This window comes from Diplotaxodon limnothrissa, linkage group LG10, assembly GCF_057381915.1.
Source record: "Diplotaxodon limnothrissa isolate DT_005_m linkage group LG10, D_limnothrissa_male_GT1.1, whole genome shotgun sequence".
Taxonomy (NCBI): domain Eukaryota; kingdom Metazoa; phylum Chordata; class Actinopteri; order Cichliformes; family Cichlidae; genus Diplotaxodon; species Diplotaxodon limnothrissa.
In genome coordinates, this window is record NC_140605.1 from 14,864,043 (window position 1) to 14,891,947 (window position 27,905).

The window sequence follows — 27,905 nt, forward strand, 5'->3', positions numbered from 1 at the left end:
TCAGAGCATGTCGCCTCCTGTTGCTGCAGCTCACTGTGGGATCTGCTGTCGACCTTTCACACTGTACACATGAAGGCGGAAAGCTTTTTTGCGCCTCTCCTCGCTATGTGCGACCCGGACCTTTGGATGAGTTTACCAGCAAAACGTCTCCTCTGAGCCTGGAGGGGGGAAAATAAAAAAAAACGGGTTTGTCGTTTGCGGGGATTTTCTTTTTTTGACACAACTTGTCAGAGAAGTCGTTTTCTGCTCCTGCTACTGCTGGCGGTTTGTTCGGAGCTTCTTGCGGTGTAAAAGTGTGAGAGAGCAACAGATGTTTGTGGTGGATATGCGGCCGGCTGAGGAATGAAAGCAGCAGCGAGGCACCGGCGGCCCTTCCAGCGGTTCTGCTGCTGTGGAGTCGGGCTGGTCGCCGTCATTTGGCTCGCGCAGGTCATCCAGGCACCAGGTGAGACCTTAATATAGACACAGAGGCTGAGCGCGCCTGCGTGCGTCTACTCTATAAATCCGTACAAATATCAGCTGTAGGATATCTCGTAAGATTGAAATAAAATGTAAAACACATTCTTTCTCTTCACATTCGCAGTATAATGAATCTGACTTTCCACGCATGTGTGTTTGCTCTCAAGAATGAGAAATGCCGCTGCTGTGCCCACTTAGATGCTAAATTAATATTATCTCGTTCTTATATAAAGATTTATGATGATTAATTCTCTGCATCCTGGCAGTGAGGAGGAGAAACCAGAAGGAAATTGTTTAAAAACGCGCACACACGCACTTAGATGTGTATTAAGGTAGTGCTTCTCTCAACTAAAGCCACATGAAACTAGTAGAAACGCTGCATAATTCATGTGTTTGTCTTCGAGAAAAAATAAAGATGTATGTATTACATATGTATACCTGTGGTACAGCTGCAGATGCACGTGTGTAGAAATACATGTACATTATTCCAACACTTAACGGTGATGAATAAGTAGGAGAGCAGGCAGGTGCGCACTGGATTGATTGTCAAGTCACCCTGAGGGAAGGTGACAGTTTGATGATTACATAAAGCAGTGACAAACTGTGGCATGTTTAAATCCAATCACTGCGGATAAGGTCACTTATGGGTTGGGCGTTCAATTTATATTACATCTTCATCTCTGAAGAATTACTGTATACAACAGGGCATGTTTAATTTTTTGGGGCATATTTGCCTTATCCCCAAATAGACCGCCTGCCCTGTTAGTGTCCTCCTGTTCCCGAAAGCGGCGAACATGGTTTTCAGTGGAGTGTTGTTAATTAATAGTTAAATTAATCAAATTTGTCTCGGTTCGTTTCTTTTGGCAACATGTGACATAACTCATATCCCCTAGGACTGATGCCTGCAGCCTCCAGGGTAAAATAAACTTACATCTATAAAAGGACATGTAGTGAAGGAAATGTCACATAAGTAACCGGCTTTATAATTTGTGTATACACACACACACACACACACACACACACACACACACACACACACACACACCTCCATCTTTATGTGCTTCCGTCTCCTTAAAACACAACCCCTCTAAGATTATGCGACACTTCCAGTTGTATCAGTAGCCGCTAAGTTAGATGCGTTATTCTCATCTAACAGCATTGCACCTAAAGGCATCACCCCACCCCCTCACCCTTGTCCTCCTCCAGCTCATCATCATCCCCTCATCGCCTTTGCTGATGTGATCCCTCGCTGTCACGCACACTCATCAGCACCAGCATCACCAACTGCGTTGCACCCCTCTGCCACCCTTTGTTCAGATAAATATTTGAATAGGTGAACTTTTTGTTCCATCACTAGTGTTTTGTTTTTTTTTTACCTTTGGGCTTCATCCCAGTAGCACAGGACATCCTTGGTGGAAGAGTGTCCTTCTGAATGAGCCGTGTCATTAATATTTATACTTCACCTTTAAATTATGAGTGTGCCCATCAGCTCTGAAGAGGGTTTCCGAACTGAGACCAAGGCTGCTCAACTTAAAACCATATAAAAGCACAAAGCGCTGGGCAAAGCATGTGTCCTGCTGTTTGTAATGATGACAGGCAGGTTACTCTCACAATAGTTGGAAAATATTACACATACTGTAGCATCCTGAATACCACTGCTCCGTTAACCATTTATGGATGTGTAGCTCTGTTACTATCAGTCTGATACTGGGGTGGGGAAAAGAGAAGCTTTACATTAAGGATTGGGAGAATGCATTACAATCCAAAGCAAACTGTTGTCAAGTATTTCTGTGCAAAATCATGTTTACTGTCATTTTTGCCAAAGAAAAAGATTAATGGTAAAATATTCATTGTTTTTAAGCAATGCAAAACACAAGAAACACCCTTCGGACACCAATATTACCACATGAGCAAGACACTTCCAACATGGGAGCTCATCTCAGTTTCTGGGAAGATGTAAAAAAGCTTAGCAGGTTTAGTGAACGTTAATCTTTTTCACATTTTTCTGTCAACTTTGCAGAAGTAAACATAATATGAAAGCAAAGTACACACATGGCTGTACCAATACTGCTAATTTATATAACCAGCAGATATGAGGCAACTTTGGGATCATTTGGAGCTGTGTTTGCGTCTACCTGATAAAATTCAGCGTATATGTGAACTTTTAATAGTACCAAGTTTCTGTAAAGTGAAACACACATTTTGCCCATGTTGCTGGGCATCTACCGCACGTTCGCAGATGAACCCACGGCTGATAAGAGCACTGAGAATCAACCAATCAATTTTTTTAAAGCTGCATAAACCTGACAAAATGCTCCCGAGTCCCTCCACATGAAATCTTCATGCTTTTCTTTAAACATCTGCATGAAGATTACAGTGACACATCCACGTATGTAGATCTCGAAAGATTGAACAGCTCAAGTATTTGGATCTTTTACGTAAGTAAAGGTAGCAGTACTACAGTGTAAACACAGATAGTAATGTTGCTGCTCACACAAAATAACGGTGACATTTTAGGATAGGAACATTGTGCACACGTCCAGATGCCTGTCGTTGAGGTACATAGAAAGGTTTGGCACGTGTTCTTCTGTTATAAAAAATACTCATCATCCATGATTTGTTCCTAACTGTCCGACTCTAAAATGTCTCCACACTTGTTTTAAATGTTTGATTTGGTATTGTCTGCACTCAGATGTTAATCAAAATGTGGCTGAGGTATAATTCAGGTCAAATTTAATGTTTATCAGCTCTTTGTTTAGCGACACAGGACACTTACTAAATGTGCAGTGTGAATGTCAAAGAGACCCAGAGGACTACAGCGTTATCTATGTGGAAACATGGCAGTGTTTCTGTGTAGATAACAGTGTTTCCATGAGAAGATTGGACTGTGGACACACACAGACGTTTTACCTGTATTGCTACCTTTTGAGGACTTCACTGTCAGGCACATTTAATACTGCAGACTGCTGTCTGTCTGGCCTTGTGGAGGCAGTGAAGGTGTTTGGGGTTCGATCTCAAGAAGCCAGCCTGTCAGTCATTGTGTGATTGATGGCATCAAATGTCTTGTTTCCGCCAAAGATGGCGATACTACTAGGTTTTCAGAGAGGAAAAGAAGATGGCGTAGGGCCTTGTTCATCTGTATCTTAAATAACACATTGTTGTTTCAAGTCAGACAAAGGGAGGAAAAAAGAAGCTTTAAAGGTTTGTATGGTAGTTAGACCATTAATCCCAGTTTAGCACAAGTTACAAAAAGATTCCGCATATTTGATTTCTTCATCACATTAAGACTAAAAACAAAAGTAAACAAAAGAAATCATAAATTATGCCGACATAACTTGCTTGGACCTTCCCACAGTCTGCACTGCCATACAGTGAGTTATGACCAAAATTATGTATTTAAAGGTTATGTGTTTATACTGGGCCATTTCTCAGCAGGATTAAGGTATTTCCATTCAAACACCTCATTTCTTGTTCCATCAGCTTTCATCACTGATCAGTCTGGTTCCTTATTCCTTTGTTTACATGTAAATGTTACTAACAACTTTACTGTTACAGTAGATAATACTGTAACAGTAAAGTTGTCCAAATTTGACACCATTGATCATTAAGGTAAAAAGCACCTTCACACTGCGTTCTTAATGCGTGGAAAGTGTGTGCATGTGTAATTTCTGTTACAAAACTTGTAACTTCAAGGATGTCTTTAAAAAAACGTTTAAAAAAAATGAAACACTGGAATATTGAGGTTTAGCACCTTAGAAAACTTTACAATATAGTGCATTGAAAACTCTGTCCATGTAGTTGGAATGTGAAAATCTAAAGTGATAAATTCAGAGGCTAAATCATTTTTTAATCAGTGTTTGTTTGATTTAAAGTTAGAAAAAAAATTGCTTTTAGTTATATGAATGCTTATATTTAAAGTTATATGCGCTCATTGGCTGCTTTGTTAGGTTCACCCATTCAACTGCTTGTCGGCCAATCACATGACACCAACTCAGTGTACTTAGAATGCTTTGAAAAAGAGAAAGTATCCAGCGAGCTGCAGGTCTCTGGGCTAAAATACCCTGTTGATCTCAGAGGTCAGAGGAGAATGACCAGATTAACTCAAATAACTGCTTGTTACAACCAAGGTATGCAGAAGAGCATCTCTGAACACGCAACACATTAAACCTTGAAGCAGCTAGGCTACGGTAGAAGACCACAGCACATGCCACTCATGTCAGCTACAAACAAAAACACTAAGGCTACAACTCACACACAGGCTCACCAGAATTGGACAGCAGAAGATTAGAAAAGTGTTGCATGGTCTGATGAGTCTCAATTTTCTGCTGCCACATTCAGATGGTAGGATAAACATGAAAACATGGATCTATCCTGCCTTGTATCAACAGATCGTGCTGCTGGTTGTGGTGTAATGTAGTGGGGAATATTTTCCTATCACACTCTGGGCCCGCTTCTTATTGTTTAAACACCACAGAGTACTGTTGCTGCACACGTCCATCCCTTTATGACCACAGTGTACCCTCCTGTGTACCATCACGTACAGTGTATATAAGATTTCTGTAGTTACTGGACATTACACCAGCCTAATAAAAGGTCTATTTTTAGTTCATTTGTTTGCATTTGGTACCTCAGCACTCCTACACTCCATAACTCGTGACACTTTTGTTAGACCTGATTGTTTTATGATGTGCGTTTGATTTGATGCCCTAGTAAACTACTTAGCAGGGTAGATTTTGAAGCTTGCTTAATTATTATTGATTTGATGATTTTAAAAGCATACTTTTATAAAGAATTATTGACCATGTACATCTTTTTTCCTATAATATAAACCTATGTAAAATTCATAGGTTTTTCTTCAAGGTTTATCTAACCTGGCTAATCAACCTTGTGTATCATCCTGTATTCTTCCAGCAAAATAATGCGCTGTGTCACTAAGCTCAGATAATCTCAAAGTGGTTTCCTGAACATGACAATGAGTTCAGTGTACTCAAATGGCCTCCACAGTCACCAGATATTAATCCAATATAGCACCTTTGGGATGTGGAGGAGCAAGCAATGAATAAGCAGCTGTGTGGCTAAAATCTCAGAGGAATGTTTCCAACACCTTGTTGAATCTATTTATGAAGACAAAAGGGAATCCAACCCAATACCAGCGAGGTGTTTCTAATAAAGTGGCGAGTGAGTGTATTTTTCCCCACACTGGAAGCTATTGCTTATTCAGTGTTAAAGATAAAACTGATATTTGCTTTCTGGTAAGGAGGTGTGACAGTGTTTCGATTAATCAACAGACAAATTAATTAGTTCGGCTTTTAAAATATCTACTCTTCAAAACCCAGATATATGATACAGTTAGTCAAACAGCCATGATGTGTGCAGATCATAGCATGTTTAGATTACAGGAATAAACATCACGTATTTATGTCTCCTTTTTTCAATGAGCTAAAATGTTGGTTTAGGCATTTATAGATGTGTCCCAGTGAGACATGTGAAACGCGGTACAGAGCCATCTGTGGCAGAAACCTATTTGAATTTCACACGAGGCGAGCTCCTCTTGATACCTCAACATGAAAGCCTTCACGTCTCTTCTCAGCCTCGACCGCTGCCCTCGTGAAATGGGCTCATTGAGCTGTAAGGTACAAAGGGACACGACAGCACCCGGCAATCACGAAATGCATCAGAGGCAGACGCCGAGAGGCCTCATAATAAAAGGACGGCGTGTAGTAGAGAGCGTAATAACTCCCTCGCTATCTTCTCAGCCTGTAGTGGAAAGCTCTCAGTGGGTGGTGGTGGAGAAGGAGATCTGTATATATATATATTTATATTTTTTTTTTTCCATATATATAGATTGTAGAGGCAGATTTATCTGATGGGACTTATTCAGCTGTCGCTCTGCCAAAGCTATAAAAGGAAACCCACACATTTCAACTGTTGAGGAATAAAATACACAACAGAAATAGACACTGTAAAGATTTCAGCACTGATGGCTGAGAAATAGTGAACATGCTGTTATCTCCCACAGACAGAAACACAACGCTACAGTGTGATTATTTATTTATTTGTTTTTTGCTAGACCCCCCAAAAAACCCTCACATTGGAAATTACAGTAAGATTGCTTGTCCAGCGTTCGAATTCGTCAATACAGAAAAAAAATGATGGTGTTGGTAAAAACAGTTTTTAGGCAGCACACACACAGCTCTGAGAAATTGCGACAGGTATTTTAATTCAGCTAATTATTTTCGTTATGACCTCTGATTATTTAGTTTTAATTTTGGTTTTTAAAAATCCAGTAATTGTTACAGGTGAGAGATGTAAACCAGCAAGTGTTTGACATTTTTGCTTGAAAAGATCAATAAGCAGTTTGTCCTGTCGTCGGCTAATTAAAGAAACAATCCATCAACATGCAGTGCAAAACATTAGTGAGAATAGTTTTTGGTATTGACTCTAAATCAAAGCACCTTCTGAATCTGGAGTCCTGTGAGGCCTGTTCATTTGGCTGCTTTTGCACTAAAATGGCTCGTGTTGTTTTGCAACAGAGACAGAGTCTTTGGGGTTTCAGCCAGGCGTGAATGGTGAGACGCTACAATGGACACGAAGGTTAATGCAGGAGAACTCAGACAACCAGAGCCTGGATCTGGATCAGCCCCGAGCAGGTGAGTCACCATTCTTTTCCTAAATAGATGCCGCTTGTTTCTCCAGGACACACCAGCAAGCTCCACAACACTGTCTGTACTTCCTTCCACTTATTCCACGTAGATAATGCCTTAAAAAAAACCCTATATGCTCTGTAACAGTGAATTTTTACATTTTCTTAAAACTGAAATAAAACAGTTTTATACACTGAGGCAGTCATTAGTTAGGAATATAGAGAGCAAGCTATGCTGTCTGATTGTGTATGAGGGCGCCCGCCCCACCTGAACAGTGACCACCACCACCTCTGATTCTCCTGCTCCCTGGAATTCCCACTTTTCCACCTGCAGGTGCATATTTGTATTGGCAACTGGATCTCCTAAGATGAAGTAGCAGAGAGCCAAGACTTGTAGGAAGTACAGGTTGTTGGCATTTATTGTAATTTGTTCAAACAAAAACATGGCTTTTCAATGAGCTGTGTGCCAGCACATGATTTTACGCACCACAGTTCAAGTCATCTGAGACAAATGTTCTCCCAGACTTCTTGGGATGTTACAGTTGTGCTCTGTGTTGAAAGTGTGACCCCCTCTTTTGGTGTGGACACTCCCTGATCTTTCAGGTGCAAGTTTGAACCCTGTGTTGAAGTCACAGGAGGTCAGAAGAGGACTTCAAGGAAGCAACCCACAGTGGTGGCTGTGTGTTACTGCAAAAGCCAAATTTATTTGGGGTTACGGATTTTGTTTGGTTATTTACAGGCACAGTCTCTGATCTGATTTATAGTGTGGTTCAGCAGTTATTGCCTGATGGGAGTTCTTATGTATGTGTGTGTGTGTGTGTGTGTGTGTGTGTGTGTGTGTGTGTGTGTGTGTGTGTGTGTGTGTACGCAGGTAAAAAAAAGAAGTCTACTAGAGATGTGCTTCTCCCCTGCAGGTGAACTGAAAGGTCACACAGAGTAGGCATTGTGTTTGCTGTCATGAGTGTGTAGTTTGTGTGTCAAGCTCGTGCACTGAAAAGAGGAGATGGATGAAGCCCATAAGAAGACCGGCAGAGTGAAGATCCGATTAGATTTTCTGAGGTAGTCTGTCTCTAACAAATGCCCAGTTACTTTCTTTGCTTCCTTAGCTTTGGTCGGCCCTGAACGCTTCGGATGGATTCTAACTGCCCTTCATGAAATTATTACTGAGGCATGCAGCCGCTGAGCAGCCGTAATGGGACTTCTGCTTCTCTGGTTCTCAGGCTGATTAGCTGGCTGGCTGACATGAGCTGCATTCATCACAGCTGACACTTTTATTATTAAAAATTCAGATCGGAGAGGAAATCTCTTCATTGTTGTGCGGGGAGAATAGCACAGAGTAGATAAAATAACACGGCTGCTCAATGAAAAATCTGTTGCCCTTCTGATAGAATACAATTGAGTATCTCTGTATCATTTGCATTCCCTCTATGGCTGTTCTAATATTAGGCTGTCAGTCACAATTCTGTATTGTATGCAAACTGAACAGTTATTGTTGGAAGCTGAGGACAAAATTTCAAGCTTGGTCTTTGGGCAAGTTATGCTAATAATATTCCATGCAAATGGCCTGCCAAGACCACACTCCTCACTAAATGCCACCCAAAACCTGTTCTGCCTAATCTGGATGTGCAGCTTAAAAATACAGAAACACAGTACAGGGACATGAGTATTGGGCCACACCTCTTCATCTTTGAATTCAGGCGTCATTGCCACAGGTGTATAGGGTCAAGCACCTGGTCATGCAGTCTGCCTTCACAAACGTTTGCAGAAGAACGAGTTGTTGTTAAAGAGCTCACTGAATTTGAGCGTGTTGCTGTAATAGGATGCCACAGTTACAACAAGTGAGTTTGTGAAATTTCTTCTCTCCTTGCCCGAGGAGTTCAAGCGCTCCTCGGGTAATGACATCTGCACAAAACCTGTGCCGACCAGGGGCAAGACTGCTCCTCTGAAGCCATGTTGAAACACCTCTAAGCAGCAATTCGGGAAATTATTTTGAAGCAGTAATTTAAGATAAAAACAATATACCACCAATCATCGTCTATTTATTTTAGAATGTCTCTGCAAATCCACAATAAGTGCAAAATCTCATCTTAAATAACCCGTCGGTATTTATAGCCTCCAGATTGATAGTTAACCATGCCTTCATCCCAGGCTGCAAACAGATTTCCCTCATTATCTCTTACAAAGGCACAAGTGCACATGGGGAAGCTGTGCTAATAGACTGGAGACATGAAGATGTAAAAAGGCTGGACAGGTAGTATAAGGCACAGCAGTGAGCACGGCCCGAGCCTCAGGTTGCAGTCCTCCTTCTCAGCCGGCCGCTTGACAGCGATTGCATAATCTGGAGTGTGATTAAAAACCCTGCCCTGGACCTCGGGGGATATTATCTCGGGGATTGCACAGTAACGTTCAGCCCTCCGGCTCTCTTTTCATCCCTCTGCTTCTTAGCAAGATGGAGACGGTGTGATCCGGCTTCAGCTGACAAGCCTCGAGGAGACTGTGGTTGCTAGGCAACTGAATGCTAAATTTTGAAACCCAGACAATTCAGTCTTTCAAGCATTAAAAGTGCAAAGAGCTAAAAATAGACAGCTGGCCTCGGGTGGGGGTTTAGGGTTCAAAGAATCCAAACGATGTAAATGAAGTAAATGGCTCAGGGTGCGTTGTTGTCGAGGTTTGTTATGTTTGTTTTGGCAAGCAACAGTCGGCTTAGAATAGTATTTTTCCACAGCCATTTTTGGAGAGTTTTTTTTTCAAGAGGGAGGAAGTGTTGAGAAAGAAAAACTGGCTGATAATCCAACTCAAATTGTCTTCGAATGGTCCTGGACTGTTATCAGGGCGCTTACATTATACAGTCGCTAATGAAACTGGAGAAGAAGCTTTGCAAAACAGCAGATATGGGTCCTTGTTCCAGTTCATATTCTGTCCATTAAATACTCAGCGTTTTAGGGCTGAAAGTATGTTTATCACATTCTCCTTTAAAAGGAGCTGTTTATGTTTCAAATCAAATTTGCATGTATCCCTTCAAGTCTGCAGAGCCATTTATCCATCTGGAGTGCTCTTGAAGTTGCTCAGTTTTGGAGATGTTGACTGCAAGAAAGTTGTCTCCTTACATTATTTGAAACTTGGTAGATACTTACAGGCATATTTACATTCTCACATGAATACTGTGTAAGTATATTCGATTGTACACCATAACTGCTTACTTATATACATGCTTAATTACTTACATACTTACTGGCATATATAATGGATTAATAGCTTACTTACATGCTTACTTACACAGATACATACATAGTTAGATGCCTACTTACATATATACATGGATGCTTGCATACTTGCTGAAATACATACTTAACCCTTTGAAGCCTGAAACACGAAATAATAATTCTAATTTTTTTAATTCTAGTTTAAAAAATATATATGAATGAGTTTTCATTTGTAGTATATTTGCTACATCAAGCATTTTCTGACGCATTGTAAAACATGCAGTGTACATGTACACTGCACGTTGTAGGAACAAGGAACAAGGAACCATGTCGGTTTTTGGGGGAGAAAAAAAATTACATTGATGATAGAAGTGTCATGAAGTCTCAGAAACAAAAACCCATGTATCAAATATGGTGTACTTGGCTTTAAAAGGGTTATTTTCGTACTTGAATATTACATATAGTGACATACTTACTTATTTGCTTGTTTACTTGCTTCATTAATGTCAAGAAAAGTTATCATATTTCCTTTCATAAAAGCAGTACCTACCTAGTACCTAAAAAAACAAACACTCAGTCCTTGTTAGCAGCTTTGTGTCTTTGTGCTGAGCTACAATCACCAACCATAGGAAGTGTGCAGTGAGCTAACAGTGCTGCTCAGCTCAGAGGAACTCACAGGGCTCTAGACTAACCTTCTGCCACAGTTGCATTGGTGCGCCCAACTTTATTAACTGCATTGCTTAACCCCACTGTTTTACATGTTCACTATTCGCTGTCCATACAGACAAGATTGATTTATAAATGATTAACTAACAATCTTGTCAACACAAAGTTCTTTATTTGGAGCACAGTTCTAAAAGAAAGATAAGTTACTCAAAAAGTGCTTGTGCTTAAAGTGTGTTGGCACTCTTTGGCAATATTGTAGACAATGTTAAACTCACATCGGCCTCCTCTGACGACCTCTTCTCACCAGCGCTGAAAGGCAGCGGGGAGAGGGGACTCTTGCATTTATCATGGCATTTAATGTGTTTTCTGGACACACTGTGCTTTTTCAGCGTTCAGAGGTTGATGCTCCGTGTCAGAGCACTGGCTATGAATTTCAGACGGATCAGGGCTTAACTTAACGAAAAAGTCATCTTTTCTCATTACCCACAGCTACATCCACTTCTGTCGGGCCTAGGCTACATAAACACAAAACGAGGACCCAAGGCATCAGAAACTGTGAGTTCTCGGCCTTCAGCACCGATGGTGTGTCCGTGTACGTGCCGTTGGGTGAGAAAGCCGCCATCTCACTGATTCTGATGCGTCGGGTCCGCGCTTTGATTTTATGTCTTTGTGCAGAATCCGTTTACCCGCTCTCATTTGATGTTTTAGCTGTTTGGTGGTTGTTGAAATAGTTTTGTGAGCTTTAACCTGAGATTCTGGCGTTTCTGGCAAAATACATATATAATTAAAAGTGGATTCAGGATTTTATGATTCGATATCGCTTTATTCAAGCTACTCACCTCTCTCTATCCACCTGCACTTTCAAACGAACACTAATGTAGAACTACAGGAATATATTGACCGCGGCCAATCAGAGAGGTCCCACGCCTTTTATCTCTGATTTGTTTAGACCACGATATGGGTATAATGTGTGTTTGTTGTTGACCACACGGAGACTTTCCGAGTTGCGAAGACAAGGTGCAATCTAGGACTTTTTTAGTCGCATCATTGAGAAATTAGGTCGCATATGCAGCCAAAGAGGGCTCTAGAGTGCACTAGAGCCCTCTTTGCATCCTGTCACAAACACATGCCTCCCATAGATAGATGCTGAGTTCTTCACAGTGATGTGGTTGGCTGGTATAGTAGTGGGGAAAGAAAATGGCTCATATATGAAACTGCTCACGTAATGGTTTTACATTTTAGGTCTTCTTTCGAGTTTAGTAACTAGGTCATGATTTCTGGAAAGTCACTGCTGCAGTTTCTCAAACACTTTTTGATGGTTTGAGCACAACAATGTGAATACCATTTACTTTTACTGTAGAGAAGCAAAAGCCACCATCTCTATGCAATGGATAAAATGTACTAAGACCACATTTTACTGTGGGGGTTGACCGGTGTTCTTTTAAAATGACTGATTAATGAGTTTTGTGTTTCTCCTTTGAGTTTATTGTCTTGCTAATGATGCATCGTGTTGTAGTTTTATTGAGCGAACGTACACCCCACAGTTTTCTTTTGTTCTCTGTTATCAGAACAGCGTAAAATGATGTTCAGTGTTTATTGATGCGAAAGGTGGTTGTTGGAGCTTGAAGCCTGCTGCTGTTTCATCAGTTTTGCATTCAATCTGCCTCAAAGGAAAGGGAATCAAAGAACAAATGCATAATTGAATTTACACTACACACCTGGATAAAATATTTATTTTTCTGATTTCTCATGAAAAATGCAGCTGTTTTGCAGAGTTCTCTTTCTCGCGCTCTCTTTGTTTGTGTGTGTGTGTGTGTGAGAGAGAGAGAGAGAGAGAGAGAGAGTGAAAGAGAGGGCAAGAGACTATACGCCAGCGCCAGTCTGGTTGGTGCATGATATGACTTTACTCAATATGCTTGTCAATACCGTAGCTTGACTCCAGGACGCCCTGCAGACTTACAGATCGATAACATTATCCTATACCGCCCACTGTCCATCCATCGAATCTGCTGAAGCTCCATGGAGGTTTGATTTCTAAAACCTGCAGAATTTGCTCGGCACTGACCTTATGCTTCAAGATCTAATCTGCAGCATGGCCTGTTTTTGATCTGGAGCGAGATAAAATACACATTCAAGAAACAATCTGTCCTCTCACACTGCAGATTTAAAAATAGACTAAGGTTGTCATCTGATATCGTTATGCTGTAAAGTAGCAACTGGTTGATTCGTCCATTCAGTTTGAAATGGAAACATTATTTTATAATGGCTATAAGTCTTGTGGAGGACTCAACTAAAAGCTAATAAAGTTTTATGCTGTAGATTTTCAGTGCGTTGAGAATGGAAGCAGACACATTAGGGTCAACTTGCACTTGTTTCTTTACAAACATGCTAAACCATACCTCCTGGTTTTTATTGTGCTTTAGAGTTAATCTTTAAAATTTATGTGCTGACCTTTTTCTTTAGCGACTTATTTTCAGCTATAAATGATTGCGTTTTCCTTCTATGCCAGTCTCACACTGACAAACTTCAACAAAGCAAAAAATACAACAGCAACTGTTGCTTTAAGGTCAGCATAAATCTCACTGGATAGTCTAGAGCACACAAAGAGTGATGAGTAGATTCATGGCACACAATCAGAGCGTACACCTGTCAGCCACAAGATTAAAACCATCAGTTTTATAGTGTTCAGACAGATTGGCTACGGGAACCTCTGGGGGTGGGGTGGATGGTGGACCAGATCTACCAGTTCTTTTAGGTTCTGTGTTTTGTAGAGTGGCCGGCCATGTGTGGCCAGGAGGTTAGACACCCTAAAAAATGATCTGACTCTGCTGGTGCCGCCCTGCTCTGTCAGCAGTTTGTAGTGTGATAGGGTACATTGTCCTATGAGACAAGGCTGCTGCCATCAGGGAGCACAATTTGGGTGTTTTGGTTTTTAGTTAAACTAAGATCCAGATAAATGCCCAAACCCAAAGTCTGAAGTTGCTGCTCATATGTGGTGTATATAACAGGGGGAAAAATCCTTTGCAAAAAAAGGTTCCAGGTCTTGAATGACCAGCATATCATCAAGTTATTGTTAGTCAGCATACATAGCTCATCTAAATCCTCAGTTGTGTTTTTTTGTTTGTTAATGTGAACAATTTATGTATTTGTATTTATACTGAAATTTGAATTGTCCACCCATAGCATATCATTTGCATTTGTGCATCTGAAAGTAGAGAAATGTTTTGTTGATATGAGCAGTTTCTAATTTGCACATAATCTAATGATACTCGTCATCTGATATTTCCAATTGGCACAGATCTTGAAACACGTTTGGTGATTAAACATATTTTTGTCATTAAATTGTATCCAGTACAACATATATTTATTATTTCTATAATGTATTGGCCCCTGTTAATATTTTGGAATGATTTGTTTCTCTGATGCGTTGTCCTTTGGACTAGAGGAGAAAGAATGTCCAAAATACACATGTAATTTTTTTAGTTTACAATTTATCACTTGGATTTTATAGAAATAGATGCATACTCAAGGAGATACCTCACTTTATTGAAACATCCTTAATCAAACAGTCATTTATTAATGTTAGTAATATGGTAATGACTTTTTTCCGGTAAAAATTTATATATTTGTTTACTTCAGAAACATCTTGGTGTAGCACAAATAGTAAGGAAACTTGTTGCAGGGTTATTTCTTTGTTGTAGCAATGCTCCTTGGCAATAAATATTATACCATTGGAACACCTGTTCATTTTCCTTTAAATTGAGCCACTTTTAGAAAAAGAAAAATGCGTTTAAGGGTTGAGCAGCAGGGTTGAGCAGCAGAGTTGAGCGTGAGGGTTACGCCCATTAAAAACTTGGCAAATCTTCTCTGTCAATGCCAAACTGCTTATTCTGATATTGACTCTTAATTGGTGTCATGTTTATTGAAGAATCTTCACCAGCTTGAAGTTCCCCTGTGGCACGGGCCCTTTTTAAAAACAGTCAGACATGATATGCTTGGAGTAGACACCAACTAACCACAGGGTCCATGCTCACAGGTGCTGACAATCAGCCTTGATTGGAGCCTGATTGTCAGCACCTGTGGTACCAGAAGCTCAAAAGAAGTGTCAATAGCAGAATAAGCTGAAGATTTGGGTTTTTTTATGGGCAAAACCCACATGCTCAACTCTGCTGCTTAACCCACAAATGTGGCTCTGTTTAACAGGAAATAAACTTCCCAACCGTAAAAGATTTATTACCAAGATGCATTTTTACAACAAAGAAATAATCAGCCAAACACAAATCTCCTTACTTTTTACACTATGTTTATGTACCAGACTTTACAGTTTCATTCATGTTTGTCTTCTGAAAGGTTTAGCTAAAAGAGTTTGTCTATATATCAGTCAGTTTGATTTATAGAGCAATTTTATCCCTAAAGACATGGCTATTGACAGCATTTTCAGGTTTAACTTATTTACGGTGTTTAATAAACCCTTTGAATCTAATATGCCAACAAAATGTAACAAACTACCAACCCACTACATTTCTGTTTAGCAAAAAGCAATAAGTTAATTTTATACCCTACTTAGCTGTAAAGTATTACAAAAGCTGTTTGGTTGTGCTAGTTCAGGCTGTGAAGAAGTCCTTCCTGTCAGCAGTACAATGCATACTCGTGTTTCTGACAGTCTGTCACTTTACCAGCAACCATACAGCGAACTGAACAGATCTGAAGAGAGTCTGTTCTTTAGCAGTGCTGCTTGTGGAGGAGTGCAACAAAGATAAGTGAGCTGCTGTGAACACTGTGACCGACAGAACTGGATCAGAGGTGAATGAGCTGTGGGAGCTTCTTGTGATGCTGGCAATAAAAAACACTGAGCCCAGAGAAATGATATATAGACTATATATATTCTCAGAGTAACCGCACACCAGCACTGCTGTCCACATGTTCCCGAGTGATTAGTAAACTTGTGACTTTACTGCTCTGACGGCGCAGCTGGCTCAAATCCCCTGATTGGGAAAGTTGTAGATGTGCGATCATCTTCGACCCTCTGGTGTTTCCGTTTGTGGCCTTGCACTGTGAGACCACAGCGTAAGATTCTTGGCAAAAGCACATTCAGCAACCTTGAGGAAGCCAGTAGACTGTTTGTGTCTCTTTGTATCTGTGTGCCGTGCCCCCTCCTCCCCCGCTCTCTCAGACCTCTCCTGAGGGTTTGTTAGGAAAAATAAATATTTTTAGACATTACAGTCCAGAGCTGCTGTCACTTTTTTTTTCTTTCCTTTTTTCATAAACCCTAACCATGGGAAACACATATTCACCTCCCCTTTTCTCACTGCTCTCTCAGTTGCCTTGCCTATGGCTTCCTACTGCCACCCATCAGAAAAAAGCTGCCCCCGGGGAGCAGGTCGCCATAGTAACTACCTTCACCAGAGCAACCCCTCAAAGGGTCCATCTGAGCTACATGTTGAAGCCCCTTCGTTTCCATCCTAATCTGAGAGTTTGTGTGTTAGCACACATGTCCGACAGCTGACAGGCCGCTTGAGAAGGTGCATGAGGAACTGCTTCAAATCCAGCCTCTTTCATTCGTCAGATTGGGTGACAGAAAGTTTACGTGCTAAACCTTGACAGTTTATTGGACGAGCTGTGCCCCGCAGTAACAGCTGGACCACAAAGGAGCTTTTTTACCTCAGCCCGTCCACAAACTCATCTCGCCTCTTAAAAACCATGCACAAGAAGCAGTTCGTGGCACAACAGCAAAAATGCGGAAACGTCACTGCACAAACATTTATCTTTTCAAACTGAACAAATTTCTGTCCCCTTCTTCGGGACCATATGGCCTCCTCCTCCTCTCGATCTCTGCCGCCGCAGAGTCAAAGATCAAATCTCATATCCCTGATCACAGGGGACCCTCTTTTAATCCATGCAATCTGTTGTTCGGTTTCCATGCAGCCGAGGTGCAGCGTGTATCGTGGCGGCTACGCTGTGCTTATTGTGTGCTTGTCGACCCGCTGTTGTCTCACAGAGCAGAAGGGCTATTAATAGCTTCATGCTCCCCAGTAGTTTACATTCATCCAGCTCGGCTCAGAGTTGTAAATTGGAGCTGTACCACACACTCAAGGCTTTCTTTCGCAGTGTCGAGGGAACAGAGGGGAGCTAAGCTGTCATTAACAGTTCTTTTTTTCCCCTTTTTTTTTCTTTAAACTCAAGGGAGGACAGGAAGCAGCTGCCAGTTTCACTTCCACCTCACTTCCTGTCTCATTTGTCACTGCAAAACGAACACTGGGTCTCTGTGATGCTGCAGTTTGTAGCTTGTCTGTCAGAGATCTTACCTGAAATTGGTGATGATGATGATAAAATTATATATTCATTTAAAACGTGTTTACAAATGATGATTAATAAAAATAGTCTTCTGGGTTTTTTTCTTTCTGTTTTTTGTTTTGTTTGCAGGTTTCAGTTTTTAGTTGGCATTTATTTAATAAAACGTGTGTACCTTGCAGCCATCCATGAGTTTCCAGAGGACATCTTCACCAAGGAGCAGAGGAAGAATGGGGCCGTGTGTCTCCATGCACTCTGTGTGAGTATTTCTTGCAATGTTGCCTCAAATCTGCACATTTTCCTCTCCATTTATAACCCTGAGTCATGATGCTGACACTTGACATCAATACAGAATAAACGCACACAACAGGACGACATATATAGCTGGTTTATGTTATGTAAAGGCAAAGTGTGTATGGGTCCCTCTCTTCCAGGCCATCTACATGTTCTACGCTCTGGCAATTGTCTGTGATGACTACTTTGTTCCTTCCCTGGAGAAAATATCTGAGGTGAGGAAAACCAGCCCCAGCTGGCCTTCAGATATAAATTTATTGTTTTAAAATATTATTATCGGACTATTCAAACTGTTTTTTAATTTAATTTTCCAGAACCTTCAGCTCAGTGAAGATGTAGCCGGGGCCACATTTATGGCTGCTGGAAGCTCAGCTCCAGAGCTTTTCACCTCTCTCATTGGTTAGTAACCCAGCTAGTCTTAACCAAGTAGCAGCTCTTTCCATTCAGAGAGAGCATGACAACATTTGTTTTCACTGCTTGTCATCAGATTAAATGAGAAAAAGTGATGTTTGTCAGCAGACCGTGCCAAAACCTGGTGAAGTGGAGCATGGGTAAAGAATGGCTTAACTTTCAAAATAAAGCAAAGCTTTTGGGAGAGGATTGGCTCTCTTCAATGCTCTCGTTGTTTCAAAGGTCCTGATCTAAGTAGGTACCGGACATATCCAGGAGATGTCAGCAGAGTCCAGTTTAAAGCAACACAAAGATTTTTCTTAGTAGTTCATATTTTAGCTTGTGGATTCTCATCTGGGGTTTACAAGGATAAACAGCCCCTAAAAACACGGAATGACAGACAGATTTTATCTGACGTCAGACAAATCCTCTGCACTTTTTCAGGTGTCTTCATCACTAAAGGTGACGTTGGCGTCGGCACAATCGTGGGCTCAGCTGTCTTCAACATCCTGGTCATAATTGGTTTGAGTGGAATCTTTGCAGGCCAGGTAGATTAAACTTGTGACTCTTACTCACATCTTACAGCCAGATGTTTGTCACATGTGGTGTAACTTTTCTTTTTCCATGCTTGTTTAAAGGGAAACTGTTGTGCTTTTAGATATTGCTACAGTGGTGATGTGTTTGTTAAACATTATTAAAGTTTCAAATGAGCTCAGACTGCTTTAAAGGCTCAGTCTTCCACAGTTTTTTCCACTCCACTGCCAAACAGAGGGGTTTAGTCTGAGCGCGGTCATCTCAGGACAAAGCAACTTATCAAACTGGTGTAAAGAACCTTCATTTAATCTGGCTTTGAAATTAATAAAATGTAATAGAAGACATTGCAATAGAAGAAACCTGTTCATGCGCAGCTCTGAATAATGAATAATAAAATATTGTAACACGAGTATCTGTTCTCCACAGACAGTGGTTCTGACATGGTGGTCTCTCTTTAGAGATTCCTCCTACTACATCCTGTCAGTACTGACTCTCATCATGGTGAGATACACATTTAAACAATAAAGAGTAGTTCCTCTGAGCTCCGTGTCATCCTTTTTGCTTTTAAACTGTCTTTTCTTTCTCCTTAGGTCATCTATGATGCCACAGTTGTCTGGTGAGTCCACACAGCTTTTTCATTTTTAAAGGTTGTTTTAAGAAATTTTTAACTCCCTGTTTTTTTTGTGTGAGCCAGTACTTTACACTGTTTTCACTGCTTGTATAAATGAGCTCAGTTTGAGACTCGGCGTGTTTAAAAAGTCTGTCAGGAATCGGATTAAATGGGTTGGATTGCAACAGGAGCTGACGTTCCTGTTGACATGATTTTATTCCTCGTTTGCGGTTTACTGATGACGAGAATTGTAAATGTCACAAAAAATGAATTTAAAGCGCATTCTTTCATGCTCTAAATGATGTCACAACCTCATTCCTCAAGTGATTTGTATTACTTTTTATTATTAGTAATGGCAGCGTTATAGCTGTGATAACGGACTGTGGTAAATCAATATGTTTCTGATTTATTCTTGAAAAATAGTAACATCTGAACAAATATTTCTAATCAGAGGCAGGAAAGGAAAATGTTAGTAAATTAATTTTGATTGATTTCCTTTGGAGGTTTATGCCATCAGTGGCACTCATTTCAGTCATTTGCAGCTTATTTGTAAGATTGATTTGATACTGGTTGTTAGATTGATTTCTTTTGTGTAACTCTTCCTTTACAGCTGGTTTTTTTCCCGCTCTGGATGCCTACTTCTCTTCCCGAGACCTTTAGAGTAAAAGAGCTTTCCATTGTTCACTGTGTTGGGATTTTATTGAAAGGGTAGATTTATTCAAGGATCTAATGTCCACTGTGGTGCTGAATTCCTTCGTGATATATAGCAGGCTGTTTATTGAGTCCCAAACCGAGGCCATCTTGGTGTATTTCACCTCACCGCTGTTTGCAGCTGCGTCTTTTACTGTCAGTCCTGTTTGTTGGTACGGATTGTATTTGAACTTGTTCACTGGCATCCTAGTGCTCAAAGTAGTTCAGAAAGGACAGAGCAGACTGCAGCACACTGAACTTATTGTGCTTTCTGTGTCCATTTCACTGTTGTCAGTCATAGCTTTATTTATTCACAAATCAGGGAAAGTAGAAGTAACTTTATCCAATATAAAATAATTTACTGTTATCCTTCTCAATTAAACAAAATGGGTTTAATTAAGGATGCTATATGCTGGGAATGTAAGACAAAAAGAGGCACTTATGTGCATGCACGCGAGTGTGCAAAGGTTTTTCTGTTTTGAAGACATCTTTACGATTGTTGAAGTGTGATTTGCCTAGATCACCAACACTGTGTCTCCTTGGAGACAGTGGTGTCATGCCACAGCTGAATAAGTATGCAGCGGGCCTATTGAGGGTCGGGTTAGGGATTCGTGCCTGACTAATTCTCAGGTTTTGGAAAGAATCTCAAACTGTGACAGTGAAAATGTGGCAGCGATGTGGAGAAGTTATGTTGTGAAGGCTTAGCTGTAAAAAATAGAGATGGCCAAGGAGCAATGGGACAGTTTCAGTCAATTCATATTCAAAGACAAAGAGAAAACATGCATAACCTGAAGTGAACTGGACAGTGTGTACTAGACGTTTAGATGCTTATTTTAAAAATTGCTTTGTATGACTCAATCTGTGACAGTGTTTCTGAACTGCCTTGTTTTGTGTTGATGTTTTTATATATATTTCAACTACATTTATATCCCTATATAAGAAAATCATTCACAAAACACTTCACTTCTCTTTGACCTTTATGGGAAAAGCCATGAGGTCAAGGAAAGATATGAAGGGGAATTCATAAGGACTTAGCAAAAGAGAAATGCAGTGTTAGGATGACTAATTGAGATTAGTTGCTGGTCTTCTCTACTCATATGTTCTTGTACTTTATTTTGTATGCATTTTTTTTTTATCCAAGTTACGATCTTCTCCACCTTCATGTTGTAATGTTCATAGCTCATGTGTGGGTTTAAGAACCTGTTGAAGGTTCAGATTGAAAACATTTTTATTAGTTTCGAGAAAGTTGATTCACTTTATCCAGATTTAATGTTTTCAGTGGGAGAAACTTTTCATCGCTCAACGAAGAAGCAGAAGCTGCAGTCAGGTGAACAGAATTAACTTTATCAGGGTATCTTTCCCTGGATGAGTGAGCATGCTTGAGACATATCAGCAGAGTATGGCAATGGAAATGGAAAATAGGTTGGATGTTTGTTTGCACACTCCATCACTTTGGATTGCAATTTAATAAATGATGCCCAAGTGTCTCCTCTGCTAAAGGAGGCATTACAGGAAGCACTGAAGTACCCCTTCTTAGTATTTAGAAGATCTGCTACTGTCATGGCCACTGTCCAGATGCTTCTGGGATACCTCACTGAGTTTGGAATCTCTCTGAGCAAAACTGACTACTCAACTACAAACTATAAGAGACTATAAGAAGTTGGTTTAGGGCGCTCCTATGTTACTGAGTTCAAATGACAGTCTGTAGGTAAAATCTGGATGATAATGGACTTTTAAAGCCATGTTTTTGGTGGTTTCTGGTAATTCAGAGGTTCAGAATACAAAGGTGACTTTCATTATGGGCATCTGATCAAAGTGTTGGAAATGAATAAAAGCCTGAATTTACAGTTAAAAGCTTAAATTTGCAAAATTCCATCCATCCATTCTAAATAAATACATAAATTATAGTTATAAATATTCAAACAAAAGGGGAAACATAAAAGATAAATGTGTCCCACATTTCTATCTTTAAAAAAAGATTAAATAAATAAATACATTTCAAGACTGAACTGCTACACTGTGACAGAGTGAAACTGTGAATAAAAGGTGACCAAAGAAGAACACAAACCAATCAGTGAAGAGGAGGAAGTGTGGTCAAGAGAGCTGGATAGACTTAAGCTGTTTCTGTTTAATTAAATTATCCTAACTAAACAAAGCGATCCAGGGTCATTCTCAATTTATCAAGAGACTTTTCACGCTGAGGAAAACAAAAATTCAGGGAATTCTTATTAGGAATTCTGGAGAGTTTGAGGTCAATACTGTCATTAGTTTTCTAAAAAAAAAAAAAAAAAGAAGAAGAAGAAGAAGAACTTGGGGATGGGGATGAAAGTAGGAGTGATTATAGATGCTTTCATAGCATTTTATTCAGCAGGGATATTTAAATTCCATCATAAAAAATGGCTCGACTGCTTGAATTTGGTCCTCGGTTTTTAATATCACTTAATACTAAGACTGTGGCTCTGATAATATGGACTCCCTGGAGTGTAGTTAACATAGAAAGTTTGAAATCTGTATGTGGCATCTCTGGCAGCAGGTTTTGAGGTCTGTAGAAACCACAGAGTTTTATTACAGCTTGAGATTTTTTTTAAAGAGTTAAAGCAAGTGAAGGATTTCAGGGATATTAAAGGTGGAATAAAACACACACAACATGTTCATCTGAAAATAGTGTGATAGTCCTCCTCGGGTACGAAATCTCTCTTTTTCAAAGTTTCCATAAGTATTATATGAAGTATTTGTAAAGGTGTTTTCTCCATCATTTTCCCAATATGAATAAAAAAAATAGTCACGTTATTGTTCACATTTGAAATACAGATGGAATAACCCCCCAGAAAAATGCAGTGTGCAGCATTACGAGCTCAATCTTAGCCTTAGGTCCTCTGCTAATTGGAAGGCTGATGGTTCAATCCCTGACTGCTCCAGTCTTTGGGCAGGATACTGAACCCCAAGTTGTTCCCAATGCACACTGATTCTGTGAAGGTCAGACTCACATAAACGTTCTGCTCACTGTGCAGGTGGGAGTCCTTACTGCTAATGACGATGTATGGAATCTACATTATCATCATGAAGTAAGTTTCCTGAAGACAAAACCTCCTCATCAGTCAGTAAAGCTCCATATGTGTGAGTTGTAAGAATACTTGGATGGTGTAAGATGGTGGTTTGCTCTGTCACAGGTTCAACTCCCAGATTTTTGTGTTTGTGACACGTCGGTTGAGGAGCATCAGGCCGTGCTGCCTCCGATCAGAAGAACGGCGAGACAACAAGTTGGGAGAAGACACCTCGGCGTGTAACACATCTATGGTGCTTCTCAACAAAGGTTTGTTTTTGTTTTGTTTTTTTAAATGATTTGTATGTCGAGTGTGAATGAAGTAGTTTTATATGTTGTGCTTTTCATTGGCAACATCTCATACACAGGCCAAGCCCATGGTCAGGAGGCTTCTCCAGTCGTCATGGTAGATGAGCTTCTCATCCTCAACCCTCACAAACTGTCATTCTCAGAGGCCGGCCTGCGGATTATGATCACCCCCCACTTCTCACCCCGCACCAGGCTCTCCATGGCCGGACGCATGCTCATCAGTGAGGTATTTAATGCTCACATACTGTGACGCACTCGCGCACAAGAAAAAAAAAATTCTAAATGATCTTTTTCGACCGCAGAGACAGAGACTGCTCCGTATTTCAAAAAATCAACGGGACGTTGAGGCCGGACCCGGGTCAAGAGGGGGGTCCACCAGCAACAGTCTGAAGAGGACAGCCTCCTGCAGTCTGGAGAACGGAGGCGGGAGACCCGGCATGGTCGACACAGAGTCAGGAGACAAGCCAGGGGCCGAGGTGTGCCAGCAAGAAGATGAAGATGACGATGAAGATGGGATTTTCAGTCCAGTGCGCATTCCAGGTGAGGAATGTATATTTTAGACTGTATAATCAAAACAGATACATAAGATGAGCTAGAATAGGGCTAGGACTTCATAAACATTTGCTTCCTTTTCAAAAAGCAAATGTTCAATTCCGTTAACACCAAATCACGACAACAGTTGCCTCACTTTATATTGTAAGCTAAAGACGCTACAATGATAACTCGGTATTATTAGTAACATAGTAACAATAATATAGAGTCAGACGATCCACTATGAGCAAGCACTTTGGCAACAGTGGGAAGGATAAACTCCCTTTTAACAGGTAGAGACCTCCAGTAGAGCCAGGCTCAGGTCGGGGTGGCCATCTGAGCTGACTGTTGAGGGTGAGGGAAAGAAGACAGGACAAGGACACGCTGTGGAGGAGAGCCAGAGGTTAATGATAACTAATAATTAAATGCAGAGTGGTGTATAAACACATAGTGAGTGAAAAAGAAATGCACAGTGCACCATGGGAAGCCTCTAGCAGCCTAGGCCTACTGCAGCATAACTAAGGGAGGCCCTTAACTATATACCTCAGCAATAAAAAAGAGTTTTCCACATGAAGCTCTCGCTGGTTTTCTGTTCATTTTTTAATGTGTAATAACACTTGTTGCTTCTAAGTTCGATATAATGATTTGATTGATTAGCTGATTGATGATTGTGCTATAATGCTCATTTCTTACTCCATAGTCTTTTGCTCTACTAGGTTAAAAATAATCCTTATTCATCTCTGTGCAGCCCCCGAGTTTACCCATTTACCTCCTGCCTGTTTAAGGCCACCCTGCCTCTAAATCAACTTTCTTCTGATTGGCTGCCCCTTAAAAACAGGAGGTTTAAACGCCAGGCAGGGTGGACAGAGAGCTGTGCACCTTAGATAATCACATTAAGGATATCATGAAGCCCCAAGAGTAGTCACAGGGATTACTTGTGCTTTCGCTGGCCTCTGAACAGCCTTCAATAAATATAGCTAGAATTTGTCAGTTTATTGTTGCCTTAAATTGATCTTACTCCTCTATCATGTTAACCCCTTGATTGCTGATACAGTCCAAATGCTGTCTCATCACAGATGGCTGGTGTGCGCGGGTAAAGTGGGTGATCACATGGCCTCTGGGCCTATTGCTCTACTGCACTGTGCCTAACTGCATTCTGCCACGCTGGCACCGCTGGTTCATGGTCACCTTTGTGGCCTCCACTTTATGGATCGCTGTCTTCTCCTACCTCATGGTGTGGATGGTAAGAGCAGGTCTTCTGTCTACAGTATCTCTTGTATTCTCAGACACCTGCTGAAACTGATGTGATGTACATCTGCATGTTGGTTTGTAAATTAAAACAAAAACAAAAACTAAGCCAGTTTGAAGGTTTTATAGACCAGTAAGATAACTTTATCCTAATATTTTCTATATGTTTCTATCAGGTCACCATCATCAGCTTCACACTAGACATCCCAGACTACATCATGGGCATAACCTTCCTGGCAGCAGGGACTAGCGTGCCTGACTGCATGGCGAGTCTGATTGTAGCTCGACAAGGTAAATGTGTCCTGCGTGATGTCTCTCTCTTTCATTTTTATGTCTCTTTGTGAGGCAAGTACTTAAGCATTTCTCTGTCACTTTTCCTGTCTTTACTCAGGCATGGGGGACATGGCAGTGTCCAACTCTGTAGGCAGCAATATCTTTGACATCCTGCTGGGTTTGGGTTTCCCCTGGGCTTTGCGTACACTTGTGGTGGACCACGGATCAATAGTAATGCTTACATTCATCTTTATGTAACACCTCTTCAAACTTCTTTCTTTCCCGGGTTACTAATTTTTCTGTGCGAGTTATCAGAGCGAAGCTTTGCAGCTTCTCACTTCTGCTTGATGGTCATAACACTGATGTTTTTCTTTCCCACAGATATCCATAAATAATAAAGGACTTGTATATTCTGTCATCCTGCTGCTGGCGTCTGTGTTTCTGACAGTAAGTAAATGCTAAATACCAAAGGTTGCACAGATATATAGGTGATGTTCAGAGAGGTGTAACCAGTATAAAGTGTACAGCAGAGAGCTCTGCTAAATTTGGGTTTTTAAAAAAATCCCACCCAGTACATTTCTATATCAAACAGATTTAAAGTCATACGAATCAATAATGCTATTAGATCATTCAGCCAGGTTTGGGGCTCTTTGAGTGTTTTGGTTTGCAACATTGCTGCAAACTTAATATACACTCACCAGTGTGTGTTTGTTAGGCTACAAAATAACTATTAAATCAGCTGTGCATTGGGTGCTCGGCACCAGTTGCCACACTAACAAAGTTGGCAAACATGTGGAGCAGCTTGCAGCTAATGAACCAGATGTTTCCCTCGGGATGTGGTGGAGAGCAAAGCTTGCAACATGTTGCACTGCCCCCTTGGGGTTGAAACGTATATAAATAGAAAGCTGTCCAGTTATGTATTTTTTACTAAACGAAAACTAAACTAAAAAGGTAGATACATTAAAGACAATTTTATTTCAAATAAATGGACCCTTGGCAATTCTGTCCCTGATCAGCATGTCTGCATGCTCCGCATCTGCTTGCAGGTGCTGAGTGTTCATCTGAACCACTGGAGACTGGACCGTCGGCTGGGTCTGGGTCTCATGTTTCTCTATGCCATCTTCCTGCTCTGCTCTATCCTCTTTGGGCAGATGTGAGGCTTACAGGTCAAAGGCCAACCCAACTCAGACGCCATGCTGAGTATCTACCTTTCTACCACACGTCCTCCTTCCTGAAGCCAAAAAAAGTGAAAAAAAGTGACGGCATTGATGTATTCCTCTTATTAATTCCTCTGCAACTCAGTGGGACTTGTTAGGGTGATACTGTACACATGCAACTACACAAAACGTTTTAGCTTTTTTTTTTGTCCTTCTTGTACAGTGGAGTGTTTAAAAGCAGTCTTTCGGTATTAAATTGGGTGATCTAGCAGAAAATGTAGGAATGTGGCAGATGGAGGCAGCAGATCTGTTGGGCCTTTAGTGATATTTAAAAAAACACAAACAAGTTATGTAACTTAAAAGATGTTGAAGTGCTGTTGTTGCACAGTGGTGTGGTTATTTAATGGCCAATATTTTGATGATAATTGTACAGAGAACTGAGCTGAATTTTTGTTTTTCTGTGTAAGTATTACAGCAGCCACTCTGCTTTCCTTTCCTGCTAACGTGCAATTATAAAAGCTTTATGGTCGGTGCTAGACTGATGATTGGCTGTTCTGCTTTCAGGTGATGGATGAAGCTCATGATTAGGTCACGTGGCAGCTAAATTTGTCAGCTGTGGACTAATTTGCTAAATTGCTTTAAAAAACATTTTATATTGGTTTGGAGATGAGGTGCACCAAAGGCCTGGGTTCTGAAGCAAGTCCACCTTAAAAGGGATGTTTTCTTATCTGGCTTCAGTTATCCTAACATCAGAAAACCCAATAAATCTGACAAGGTTAACTCAGAAAAGTCAACCCAGGGTTTGTTTTTTTTTAAATTAGCAATGACTGAGTTCATGTGAGAGGGACTGTGTTTGCAGATGACCAGTCGTAAACATGGACAAGAGTATTGACACTGTTGCCACATGATTTACAAAACTGTAATATTAAAAGAATATTAAAAGAAAAAAAACAATCAAATCAGATAAGGTCAGATTTAAAGAAGTGTACGTGTGACAGAAAGACAACCTTGCTCATTAAAACATAAAATGCTACATGAGTGTAAGCCATTTATAGCTAAATGCAAGATACTCAATCACTGCTCGATCATGAAGGTAGAAAGAGTCTACTATTACTCTGCGTTACTTTAAGGTGCTGGTTGCCTAAAAGAAAGTTCCTCTGGGGTTTAAGACAGTTTAAGTCCTTCAGTTGCAAACTAGTCATTGTTACATGTCTGAGAACAACACTGGCTCATCTCAGTGTAACACAAAGTCATTTAAACTTCTGGTCTGTTGCTCTGTCCAGTTAGGAATCACTGCGAATACATTTCACCTGTTTTGGTGCAAATGAAAGTGACTGATTTTTCTCTAGATTCGCCTTTTGCCAACTTCCTTGTCACAGTAGTTGCAGTTGCATTCAAGGTTTACGGGTTTGTCCAGCTTCAGCAGGATGACACATCGTTTGATGCTTTTGTAAGGAAGGAAGTAGGCTGTTATATGAGAGAGAGAGGGCACTACAAAACTCATCAATCCTGCTGCAAGACTGCTGTCTTCTCCTGTATACAATGAGGAAGAAGAGTACTTCTA

General features: G+C 40.6%; 1 protein-coding gene across 1 annotated transcript; it reads left to right on the top strand.

Annotated features, from left to right (window-relative positions):
• LOC146624073 (sodium/potassium/calcium exchanger 3) lies at positions 1-26,891 on the top strand. Its single transcript, XM_085363659.1, has 17 exons — positions 1-445; positions 6,993-7,109; positions 17,445-17,521; positions 17,697-17,771; positions 17,871-17,955; positions 18,391-18,494; positions 18,907-18,981; positions 19,071-19,096; positions 22,792-22,845; positions 22,951-23,093; positions 23,192-23,358; positions 23,435-23,672; positions 24,740-24,906; positions 25,088-25,202; positions 25,303-25,415; positions 25,566-25,631; positions 26,231-26,891. The coding sequence occupies exons 1-17, from the start codon at positions 343-345 to the stop codon at positions 26,339-26,341; spliced, it is 1,836 nt and encodes a 611-aa protein (XP_085219785.1). The 5' UTR covers positions 1-342; the 3' UTR covers positions 26,342-26,891.
• The last annotated feature ends 1,014 nt before the right edge of the window (positions 26,892-27,905 follow it).

What these genes read in the sequence shown, in the direction of transcription:
- LOC146624073 (XM_085363659.1), top strand. Translation starts at nt 343, where the DNA reads ATGAAAGCAGCAGCGAGGCACCGGCGGCCCTTCCAGCGGTTCTGCTGC. An exon ending in CAGTACTGACTCTCATCATG is followed by an intron (nt 18,982 to 19,070) that starts GTGAGATACACA and finishes CTTTCTCCTTAG; the next exon opens with GTCATCTATGATGCCACAGT. An exon ending in GACGCATGCTCATCAGTGAG is followed by an intron (nt 23,359 to 23,434) that starts GTATTTAATGCT and finishes TTTCGACCGCAG; the next exon opens with AGACAGAGACTGCTCCGTAT.